Source organism: Acipenser ruthenus, chromosome 51 (genome assembly GCF_902713425.1).
Source record: "Acipenser ruthenus chromosome 51, fAciRut3.2 maternal haplotype, whole genome shotgun sequence".
NCBI lineage: Eukaryota > Metazoa > Chordata > Actinopteri > Acipenseriformes > Acipenseridae > Acipenser > Acipenser ruthenus.
This window is the reverse complement of record NC_081239.1, coordinates 1,900,505-1,912,500: the sequence shown is the minus strand read 5'-3', so window position 1 is coordinate 1,912,500 and position 11,996 is coordinate 1,900,505. Positions and strand designations below refer to the sequence as shown.

General features: G+C 41.1%; 3 protein-coding genes across 4 annotated transcripts in view; 2 read left to right on the top strand and 1 right to left on the bottom strand.

Annotated features, from left to right (window-relative positions):
* Positions 1-2,560, top strand: part of LOC117398592 (uncharacterized) — a 4,853-nt gene extending 2,293 nt beyond the window's left edge. Inside the window, exon 3 of the mRNA XM_033997570.3 lies at positions 1-2,560. This exon is cut by the window's left edge and continues 733 nt beyond it. Within this exon, the coding sequence (XP_033853461.3) occupies positions 1-1,787 (1,787 nt within the window). The 3' untranslated portion in view covers positions 1,788-2,560.
* A 75-nt stretch (positions 2,561-2,635) lies between these two features.
* LOC117398496 (zinc finger protein 664-like) lies at positions 2,636-6,842 on the bottom strand. The gene is made up of 3 exons (XM_033997428.3): positions 6,646-6,842; positions 5,358-5,853; positions 2,636-4,515 (listed from the first exon to the last, which is right to left on the bottom strand). Exons 1-3 carry the CDS (start codon positions 6,673-6,675, stop codon positions 3,638-3,640), a joined length of 1,404 nt encoding a protein of 467 aa, XP_033853319.3. The 5' UTR covers positions 6,676-6,842; the 3' UTR covers positions 2,636-3,637.
* Positions 6,843-7,080: 238 nt separating this feature from the next.
* Positions 7,081-11,841, top strand: LOC117967758 (zinc finger protein 501-like). 2 transcript variants are annotated; one of them, XM_059015889.1, is made up of 2 exons: positions 7,081-7,582; positions 8,039-11,840. In XM_059015889.1, exon 2 carries the CDS (start codon positions 8,053-8,055, stop codon positions 9,328-9,330), a length of 1,278 nt encoding a protein of 425 aa, XP_058871872.1. In that variant the 5' UTR covers positions 7,081-7,582; positions 8,039-8,052; the 3' UTR covers positions 9,331-11,840. The 2 variants fall into 2 exon arrangements, with proteins under 2 accessions (XP_058871872.1, XP_058871873.1); XM_059015890.1 differs by lacking the exon at positions 7,081-7,582 and adding an exon at positions 7,623-7,729 and having other exon boundaries at positions 8,039-11,841.
* The last annotated feature ends 155 nt before the right edge of the window (positions 11,842-11,996 follow it).

Sequence of the window (11,996 nt, the reverse complement as noted above, 5' to 3'; positions counted from 1 at the left end):
GTATGTGTGAAGATCTAGGTCATACTTGTGCTGGAGTCCGCCTCAGTATAAATGGGACTTTTGAAGTTATTGAGAGGAAAGACAACTTCTTACTTCCTCAGCGCAGTTCAGTTTCCTGGATTCATGAATGTGTTGAACTTCAGTTTGAAAAGGGTCATTACATAAGCAAAAGGCATGCTGGATGTTCAGATGAAAACGAGGAGAAAGCATATAACGTAATACAGTGGATACCTATTTTAAGCTCATTTTACAGCCTTGGCACTTCAATTTATTATGCTGCAAAGCACTGTCCGGATGTAGCTAAGGAAAGGGCGATAGATATAGCCATTGACCTTGGAACAGACTTAGCTGTTGCTCTTACCGGTGGTGCGGCCAGTGCTGCTGTTTATGGAGCAAAAACTGGCATCAAGTTTGGCGCAAAGGCTGGACTTAAAGCAGGCATACAGGGAGTGAAAGCAGGAGTGACGTCAGTTGTGAAAACAGCTTCAAAAAAGGTAGTGGAGACAGTGACAACTAAAATAAGTAAAGAAATCATAAAAGATGCAGGAAAACAAGGAATCTCGAAGTTATCCTCTTTAGCCAAACAAATAAAAACAATTCCCACAGTTGTTAAACAAACTTCAGGGCAGATTAAAAAACAGACCTCAATACTAGCCTCTAAAATCGGACATGATGGTGTCTTGAAAAGCAGTAAAGACCTCGTTGTTACCTCAAGCAAGAAAGCCAAAGAAGCTGTGAAAGAAGGGTTGGACAGCTTGGCAGATAAAGCTCGTCGCAATATTGAGGATGTTTATGGATCTAAGAAAACGATTGAAATCAAGAGTCCAAACACCAAGGCAGAAACTACGTTTCACTGCATTGTTAAGCGAATGCCAGGAAATAACTGCAAAAGAAAAATGCCTGCTTCTCCTGACAGCAATCATCCTTCTTCTTCAAATACAGATGGAAACATTGGTGATGTCCAGAGGCACAGCAAAGCTTTCAAGGACAATCAAGGATTTTCAACAAATTCAGATAGAAATATTGAGGATGTCTTCAACATGAGAAATTCTGAACAATGGAGGAGGGCAAGACAAGAAGAACTAAAGCAATGGAGTGTCTATACGCCTACAGACCTGAAGGAAGGCCGTCTCAAAATAAATGGCGACACATTTAAAAACTTACCCCCTAAAAGGTATTTTGGCGCACTTACTCAAATAAATGAGATGTATCCAAATACATATACTGTGATTGAATTTCCCCTTGCTGGTGAAACTAGACGTGTTACTGCAAGACCAGCACCACGTGGAAACAATCAAATTTATATTAAAACACTTAATGGTGACTATCCAGGCACAAAGTCTCCTGGAACCACATATCAAAGTGTAGTAAAGCAGCTAACGGAAGGGAACTTAGATGACAAAGACATAGCAAAAATGATACTCGAAAGTTTGGATTTACCTTTGGAAAAACAAAAACATATCTGGGACAATTTATCAAAAAACCAACAACGCGCTGCTGTAGATTTCATTGCTATCACTCAGATAGCAGAGTCTGTTCCACCTATTAACCCAAACATAAAATCAGGGCGAGTTCCAGGAATGGACAAAAACGCAAGAGCACACCTGAGAGAGATACAGGAAGGGAAAAAAACATTTGAAGAAGCATTTGCCTCAGGCGATCCAGATTTTGTGCCTTCAAAAAGGGGAGGACTACAAATCGGAAGAGATTTTGCAAACAGACAAAACAATAAAGCAGATGAAACCTATCGAAGACGCTTCCCTGGATTTTCCGACTCTGACTATTAAGCAAAATGACATGTTTTAGTAGACAGAGGCCACCTAGATTATTATTTTTTTTATATTAGTATTACAAACAGTAGCAGTTGCTATACTAAAGTAATATTTTATCAATGATAATAACAAAAAACAACTTCAAATTCCCAGGGTGTATGGGATCATGTGTCCTGGTTTAAAAACTTAATAGAGGGTACTAGTTACTAGTAAGTCGTGTCAATGGCTGTCTTTTTGTCTGCCTCCCTTTCTCGAAATAAAAATGCTGACTTACAAGGTAAAGGAAAGACCAATGGTCCATGGAGCAGGTCCTCTCAATTCTACTGCGTCCACAATCTTCACAGAATTGTGATCAGCAGACACATTGCTAAAACCCACTTATATTTGTTCAGATTAATTTTTTCTGTTGTTTAACCGCTAACATCAAGGGCTGTATGTTCTTAAGTGAATCAATTAACATCAAATGTAAGACGTGTTCCCTTAATGCTAAAAAGATGGGTGTGAAATATTTTATTTTCACTTTTCTCATTTTCTGTTTTGTATCTTGGTGGCTTTTTAAAATGTCGAAGTTTCAAGACTCCTTGTGGTCTGACATTTATCCTTCATTTTGTCTATTTTGTTATTATTATTATTATTATTTTCCATGAACAGGTACCTGTTCGTTCTTGATTTTAATAATGACTATTAAATTCCATAAGAGTTTCAATTCTTGGTTGTTTATTCAAATCACTTCTTAATGATTTATATCCCTGCAGATGTCATGTATTTCAGGTCTTTCTTGTACTTCTTTAAAGATAGATATTTCTTGATTCCTTGATTTGTATTTATTTACAGAATATCCATGAATAAATAAACAATTTGAATTCACTCAATCATGATATTGTTTTATTTTTTTTAACCCACATTAATTACAATAACGTAAAACAACAAAAAAAATGATGGTAAATTTACTAGTGTGCTTTTTTTTCACTCTTTTCCAGCCCCTTGACTAAATTCTCTGGCTACAGAGTCTGCCTGTGGGGCCATATCACAGCATGATGAAGGCTGCAGCACTGACAGCAGCCAGCAATGAGATCTACCTCAGAGAGGCTGAGCACTAGAACTTAAACTATGATACAAGCAGCTTTAAAAAACACATGGTCTACTTTAATTAAATCTAGACGTAGGTGTGGTTTTTAGCACGGTTTAGTACTTTATTGTATATTAAATGACTAAGTAGCGGGGTTCTACAAGATAGACACGCCCCTACGTGTTCCTACAACTGTTTAAATAACAGACCTGTCGCTTTTCTATTCATTGTTAACATCCTGGTAACTTTTTACACTATGCTCTTTTCAAAGTGTCCGCTCCAGTGCACTGGGGTTTGAGATCTGCCCTCTAAATCACTGCAGGAAGAGCGATTTAAAAAAAAAAAAACATAACAAGTGCTCTGGCTATTCTGTTCCCTACCACATCATAGATCGTTATCATTATTATTTGTTTATTTAGCAGACGCCTTTATCCAAGACGACTTACAGAGACTAGGGTGTGTGAACTATGCATCAGCTGCAGAGTCACTTACAACTACGTCTCACCCGAAAGACGGAGCACAAGGAGGTTAAGTGACTTGCTCAGGGTCACACAATGAGTCAGTGGCTGAGGTGGGATTTGAACCGGGGACCTCCTGGATACAAGCCCTTTTCTTTAACCACTGTGTTACCTGTTTGACAATGTGGGCAGTAATCCTGAGACTGAGCAGACATTTTGAAAACGGCTTTAACAGTTATACTGTAAAAAAGTTGTCAGGATGTTAATGAAAATAAAATTACAGGTACGTTATTTAAACAGGTACAAAAAAAAAAAAAAATAATTACACAACATGGTCTTTAAGGTTTCTCTCCTGTGTGCATTTGCTGATGTGGCACAAGATTTTCTAACCGACTGAACCTCTTCCCACAGTCAGTGCAGTGATACGGCTTCTCTCCTGTGTGAATTCGCTGGTGAGTTACAAGGTTTCCAAAGTGACTGAAACTCTTCCCACAGTCAGAGCAGAGATGCAGTTTCTCTCCTGTGTGAACTCTCCGGTGTGCTTTCAGTGTTCCCGTGTGACTGAAACTCTTCCCACAGTCAGAGCAGAGATACGGTTTCTCTCCTGTGTGAATTCGCCGGTGTGCTTTCAGCGTTCCTGAATCACTGAAACTCTTCTCACAGTCAGAACAGCAATACGGTTTCTCTCCCGTGTGAATTCGCTGGTGTGATTTCAAGGTTCCTGCGTGACTGAAACTCTTCCCACAGTCAGGGCAGGGGTATGGTTTCTCTCCTGTGTGGATTCGCTGGTGTTTTTTCAGGTTTCCTGAATCACTGAAACTCTTCCCACAGTCAGAACAACAATACAGTTTATCTCCTGTGTGAATTCGTTTGTGTTTTCTCAGGTTTCCCGAATCACTGAAACTCTTCCCACAGTCAGAGCAGAGATACGGTTTCTCTCCTGCATGAATTCGCTGGTGTGCTTTCAGGGTTCCTGTGTGACTGAAACTCTTTCCACAGTCAGAGCAGCGATACGGTTTCTCTCCTGTGTGAATTCGCTGGTGTGCTTTCAGAGTTCCTGAAACATCGAAACTCTTCCTACAGTCAGGGCAGGGATACGGTTTCTCTCCCGTTTCAATTCGCTGGTGTATTTCAAGGTTTCCTGACTGACTGAAACCTTCCCCACAGTCAGGATATTCTCCAGCACCCCCCCTCGCTTTAGCTGCTGGACTGGAACCTGGAAAATATGAACAGGAAATAAAGTAAGAGGGACTGCATGTGGGCTTCGGGCATGAGGCTAGGTGGTGGAGTGGATTCAAGCATGTGAATTTCATCTGTAGGGGCTTGCACTGAGTTACATCCCTTTAAAAAAACAAAGTTAAACTTATATGTGTAAAATCAAAATCGATAAATACTAATGCTGGCGAAAACAAGCCCTGGGATCAACACCTGCCTTTGAGGTTCTCCTGTGATGTTCCAGGTCTATTTCCCCTAACACAATTATATCTCATCATAGCATTTTATGATTTTTTTTTCTGGGTTGGGGTATGTACAGAACTGTAGTGTAATCCGCATGAGAAAAACCAACACCAGATTCAGAACAGCTGTCAATGATGTGCTTGGAGACTGGAACTGCTCCCTCCCTCTCTCTCTCTGTATAGAATCATCTTTTTTATTGTACAGATATACATCACAGTACATTAGAAATTTGCAGCACCATGCAGTAACACCACACACGTTGGGTTTATGTGTTTCGTTAATTCAAATATCTCTATTTAATAATAAAACCTAAACACTTCTGTAATCCCAACACAGTAGGTTACAGGACTCCAGTACACTGAAACAAAAGCTGTATATTCCATGCACTTACACAGACTGTAAATGCATCACCAATCTAATACAAAGGATAGTGATCGTGCCCTTTCTACAGTAGCTCTGTAATCCTGCACAATATTCCAGTCCCAAGTGAGGCATTCAGGTTTTAAAGCAATCTAACCAATATGCTCCCTCCCTCTCAAGCACACTGTGGATCTCGCTCAATCCAGAATGACAATGTCACAGCTGCTGGGAGTCACTCACCTGCTAGACTGCTTTCTGAATGAGTCTTGCTTTCTACCTCCTTGCTGTTGAGAGAGCCTTCCTCTCCAGCTCCTTGCTCTTTTGTACAGAATCTCTCCAGCCCCACGCTACACTCCCGCAGGCACACAGGCTCCGGCTCAGGGATCTTTGGTTGGAAGTCCTCGGATTCTTCCTCCCCTGGTTCCACGTGGTCAAACTCTACTTCAGGGGGCTCCCATTTAATACAGACTATGTCCACCGCCTCTTCTTGTTTCACAGGAAGGGGTTCTTCTGGCTGGGGGATCTCCAATTCATTCTGCTCAGCTTTAATCTCAGAGACCTCTGGCTGACTGCTGTCACATTGTATCTCACAGAGCTCCTGTTTAATGGGGAGGGAAGCCAGCCCAGAGAACTCCCCACTAATGGGGACAAGTTCAAGTTCAGGGAACTCCTCTTTAATTAGGACAGCTTCTATCTTCACACTGTCCATGGCATCACAGGGGATTCTGTTTTGTAGCTGCAAAAAAAAAAAAAAAAAAAACACATTTATTAATTTATTTACTTATTTAAATACAGTGCTATTAAAGAGGGTCTCCCGAGTGGCACATTCGGTAAAGGCAATCCACGTGGAGCGCAGGATGCACCCTATAGCCTGGAGATCGCTGGTTCAAGTCCAGGCTATTCCACTGCCGACGGTGGACGAGAGCTCCCAAGGGGCGGTGCACAATTGGCCGTACTCTCAATTACAATACAATACAAAGTATTAATTTAAAAAGTACTGTGTATTTTATTGTAAACATTGCAAAAAAAATGTTTAAAAAAATAACTGTTGAGGCGACAGTATATTGCACGTGCAGTACTGCACTTTTAAACTGTTCAAGGCAGAACTGCATGTCGAAGCTGCTATTATTATTATTATTATTATTACTACAACTACATTAACATCAACCCTTAATCGGAGTACCACGATGAATGTTTAACCGTAGCAACATTTTTAAAAAACAAATAATGTCTTGTAAACTGAGATTAATTACTCCAGTACGCTATAGTCAGACACCGGTGGAAGACAAGGTTTGTTTAAAACCACCATGTTCGGATTCCCCAAATTCTACAGCGACCGCTTTCTCTCATCTTAACTCGTAAGCTCCTGTATTTGATTATTTTTAAATGTGCTTGCTGTCCGGATCTTTTCTCACAAGCCGCAGCACAGTTACGGGCACTGATGAACCCAAAACAGAGCGAAACATTCCCGCACTGCCACTGCGACCCCGCCGCACCAGCGCGTCCGACAAAATAACATGAAACTTACTTTGTTATTGTCCATGGTGCGCAATACCATTTAAATAACTAAATACAAAAACTCCTTATGGCTCAGGTTTTTTTTTTAACTTTATGACTTGCTGTAATATCACCTTGGAAAAAAAAGTCGCTATAACCCTTTACAAGATTGCAGACCCTTGTTTGATACGTCACTGAAGCTCATCACCTGACTCAGTCACATGACTGGCATTCCGCAGCAATGCTTCTGTGCGCCACGAATTTTATTTTAAAATATACCTGGTGTAGCGCAACATTATTATTATTATTATTATTATTATTATTATTATTATTATTATTATTATTATTATTATTATTACTGTGCTACTTTGAATACTTCATATTTACCTACTTTTAAAATGCAACCCAATTTGTATTTTTTTTTTTTTTTAATAAACTGGATGCAGCAGTTATATTATATAAAAAATAAAATAACTGCACATGCAGCCATTAAAATCAGTCAATTTTCTCGTCCACTCGTCATTTCTTTATCAAACATGGTCTAAAGAAAAGCGCGCCCTCGACCGTGAGACAGGCAAGCTCTCCAATCATCAACATCAGCTCACGCAACCAAACTATGCCGGCAACCAATGAGAGGCTGGAGTGGGCGGATTCAAGTCAGCCACCATGCTCAAAATCAACAACACCGCATGAGTCTCGATAAAGCGGTACTGTACTGGATAGAAATTTATTGTGTTTATTTTATTAATTTACCGTTTTGTCTGAAACATTCCCAGATAAAAATATATATACTATATATATTCCCAAAAAACTGGCGCTTGCTTAATTTTGCCAGAGACTGAGACTAAAGAATTCTTCTTATACGTAAGAATAATCAATTCTTACGAAAAAAATAATAACATAAAGCTGGGAAATAAAATAAATATCGCTAGTTTCACACTGGTTTGGAAACGAACGGAACACAAACGGTGAGTTGCTTAAATTAAAAAATATATAAAAACTCATTAGAGAATTAGCGAGAGGATAAATGAGCAGCAGAACATGTCCGCTCACTTTCAGTCGGAGTTCATTTCTGGGCAATCTGGTGTTAACCTGGAGAAAGATCAATTAATCAGGTATCTTACGAGTGCGTTATAATATGGAACTGTAAAAAAAATGTCTACAAACAAAAAAAAAACAGCGTTCATTAAAACGAATCTCTAAAATATCCCGGCAGACAGATGTTTGATTGAATAACTTTGATTGATTTTTTTTGGTATTTTGTGTTAATATAACTTAAATTAATTGACAACAAATAAAAAATGATTTAAAACTCAGGCGTGTGATTTTACATCCCGAATTCACAGTGCTTGTAACATACAACTGCAATATTCAAACACAAATAAATATAATGTACTTGCTAAAACATTTACTTTTTGAAACAGGGGTGAAAGAAAACATGTTGAACATGGAGCCTGTCCACATTAAAGAGGAGGTCCCCAAACTGGAGCCTGTCCACATTAAAGAGGAGGCCTCTGAACTGGAGCCTGTCCACATTAAAGAGGAGGTCCCTGAACTGGAGCCTGTCCACATTAAAGAGGAGGCCCCTGAACTGGAGCCTGTCCACATTAAAGAGAAGGTCCCCAAACTGGAGCCTGTCCACATGAAAGAGGAGGCCTCTGAACTGGAGCCTGTCCACATTAAAGAGGAGGCCACTGAACTGGAGCCTTTCCACATTAAAGAGGAGGTCCCTGAACTGGAGCCTGTCCACATTAAAGAGGAGGCCTCTGAACTGGACCCTGTCCACATTAAAGAGGAGGCCTCTGAACTGGAGCCTGTCCACATTAAAGAGGAGGCCCCTGAACTGGAGCCTGTCCACATTAAAGAGGAGGCCTCTGAACTGGAGCCTGTCCACATTAAAGAGGAGGTCCCCAAACTGGAGCCTGTCCACATTAAAGAGGAGGCCTCTGAACTGGAGCCTGTCCACATTAAAGAGGAGGCCTCTGAACTGGAGCCTGTCCACATTAAAGACCTCGAAAGACAGCAGCTGCCTCATGGACGAGAGGAGGTCCCCCATACCTGCAACAAATGTGGGAAGAGTTTTAAAAACCTCAGGACCCTGACAAGGCACCAGCCGGTTCACATTGGAGCGACTCCGTATCGCTGCGCCGACTGTGGAAAGAGCTTCAGTCGGAAGGAGAATTTTAAAAGACACGGGCTAGTCCACAGCGGGGAGACCCCGTATCAGTGTAGCGACTGCGGGAAGAGTTTCCGAGAAAAGGGCACCCTTAAAAAACACCGGCGTCTTCACTCAGGAGAGAAACCGTATCACTGTACCGAATGTGGGAACCAATACAGTGCAATAACAAGCCTTAGAAAACACCAAGTCATTCACACGGGCGGGCCCCGGTATGCCTGTCCGGAATGCGAGAAGAGCTTCAAAGACCCCGGGACCCTCAAAAGACACCAGCGCATTCACACAGGGGCCACCCCGTTTGACTGCGCCGAGTGCGGAAAGACTTTCAGTCGTTTAGAGAACCTTAAAAGACACCAGTTGATTCACAGAGGCGAGATGCCGTATCTCTGTAGCGAGTGTGGAAGGAGTTACAGAGAGGCAGCGTGTTTAAAAATACACATGAGATTCCACACAGGAGAAACTCCTTACCACTGTACTGATTGTGGGCAGAGTTTTAAATGGTCACGGTCCCTTAAAAAACATAAGCAAAAGCATGTGTAAGGGTCTGTCCAGGCAAACGCATGTGTAAGGGTCTCTCCAGGCAAACGCATGTGTAAGGGTCTCTCCAGGCAAACGCATGTGTAAGGGTCTCTCCAGGCAAACGCATGTGTAAGGGTCTCTCCAGGCAAACGCATGTGTAAGGGTCTGTCCAGGCAAACGCATGTGTAAGGGTCTCTCCAGGCAAACGCATGTGTAAGGGTCTCTCCAGGCAAACGCATGTGTAAGGGTCTCTCCAGGCAAACGCATGTGTAAGGGTCTGTCCAGGCAAACGCATGTGTAAGGGTCTCTCCAGGCAAACGCATGTGTAAGGGTCTCTCCAGGCAAACGCATGTGTAAGGGTCTCTCCAGGCAAACGCATGTGTAAGGGTCTGTCCAGGCAAACGCATGTGTAAGGGTCTCTCCAGGCAAACGCATGTGTAAGGGTCTCTCCAGGCAAACGCATGTGTAAGGGTCTCTCCAGGCAAACGCATGTGTAAGGGTCTGTCCAGGCAAACGCATGTGTAAGGGTCTCTCCAGGCAAACGCATGTGTAAGGGTCTGTCCGGGCAAACGCATGTGTAAGGGTCTCTCCAGGGTCTTTCCTGTGCCCAGAGAGGGATTCAGCATACTAGAATATACAATGCTGGAGTTCTCATATATATATATATATATATATATATATATATATATAATGGTCTTAATAGAAAAACATAAAATAAAATATGCCCATAAAAAAGTACCATGTACCTCGTTAGCGGTACCGCTTTAGCAACACGTGTGCTTTAAAATAAAAGTCTTGGTGTTTTCAAGTAGCACTCGTCTGAATTCCTGTAGGAAAGAGACCGGACTGTCTTGGTAAACAGAGTGGAGTACAATCAGCTGATATAACAGTTTAAAAAACAAAAATATACCGTATTCCTTTGAATTTAAGACGCAGCCCAAATATCCCACCCTCAACTTGATGAAAAAATAAAAAAAATCAAACTATATAAGAAAATGATGTGTTGAGGCAGTTTACAGCCATCTACTGTCACACAGAGCATTACAGTTATGAGCTGCTTCTCATTTCCAGTTGTGATTACTCACACATGTTTTTCTCCCTTTTTGTGAACTGTGGTATTGCTTGGCAAGTAGAAAAATACAGGGGGTCTGATTAGAACTGAGCCTAACAATGAAATGCTGCTGCTACACATTAAACAATCTGAAATACACACTCAATTTAAACTGAATGTGTTAAAAAAAACGCTTAGCAATTTTGCTGCACAGCCTGTCTGCCTCCCCTAAAACTTCCATTAACAACAACATCTCCCCGAATACATTGTCTTCAGTTACTAGGAAACTGTACACAAGAAAAACCAACCCAACAAGCATTATCCAATCTCTGGCTAGCCCTGCTGTCTTTGCAGGCAATCACAGTAAGAATAAGAAAAAAATCGCCAGCAAGTTACACAGGTCGAAGTAAAAACTGGAGTCCAGCTACAAATCCAACTGGATTTATAACTTATTAATGCATTTCCTTATTTTATTTATCTGTATGGCTTTATACTGAAGTTAACATGTTCACTGAGTTTAAGAATTGAATGTTAAAATATAAGTGATGTAATTAATTTGCAGTCACTGATACCTCGAAAAAAAATGCGCTGAGCCGATAAAGAACCTTGTAGAACACACGCGTGGCTGCACAGGAGTTCAAAGTAACATTGCAGTTTAAAATGGAAGGCTCTTTTTGAATGCCTACCCCATTACCTTTAAAGATTGTATAGTATTTATATGACTTCAAGCTAATGTTGCATTTTACCTCCTGAAAATACATGATACTCTCTCAGTCTTAAAATTAAGGGTAAGTTACTCCCAGACCCCAAAACCTTATCTGGAGCGCTGCCTACACCTGCTTAACATGCATCACTATACTATACTTGAATTTAATCTTAAATTCGAAGGAATACGGTAATTGTGGGTGTAGTGCAGTGTATGAAAAAGGAAGTTCAAAATGGTCACAGTGAAACTGGACAGCACTGACAACGAGAGGCAGCATCTCATCTTAATGAACTCCTACTGAAATGAGTTGGATTGACAAGAACACTACAGCGTAGGTTCATTTCCAGCTCCTGCTGTAGCTGGAGAATCCCAGCGAACAAACTCCACTCTACAAACTGCACATGAGATTTAATGTTTCAATACTGGTGTGTTTTACAAATGCAGACCAACTGACATAAAAAACCTGCAGACCAGTCATTGTACAACCTGCAAAACAAAACAGATATGCAAGATCGCTGTTTTGGTGATGTATAAAACTGAAGTGTGTCATTATCAGCACCTGATTGTATGCACACTCCATTCATTGATGGGATCTTAATTCAAGTGGCAAATTAGATCATTTTAAAATGAACCAATGTTGATTCTTTGTAAGTTTGCTTAACACTTCAATAAAGGCGTGTGCTTGGACTCTACCCTTTGTGTGGTCCGTTGCCTCTGTTTGACTCCTGGGCTTCCAATCTGCATTTAAATAAAGAGCTTTTCCCTCTCCGGGATCAGCGATGGATTTCTCAGAGAGTGAGCTTCAGGCTGTTGTTCAGGGTGCGGTCCCAGCTAGCGAAGTGGCAGGCATTCAAAACGAGTCGTCAGATACACTGGAGTCTTTTCAAGCTTACAGCTGATGAAATAAACATGTGTTCTATTTGAATAAGG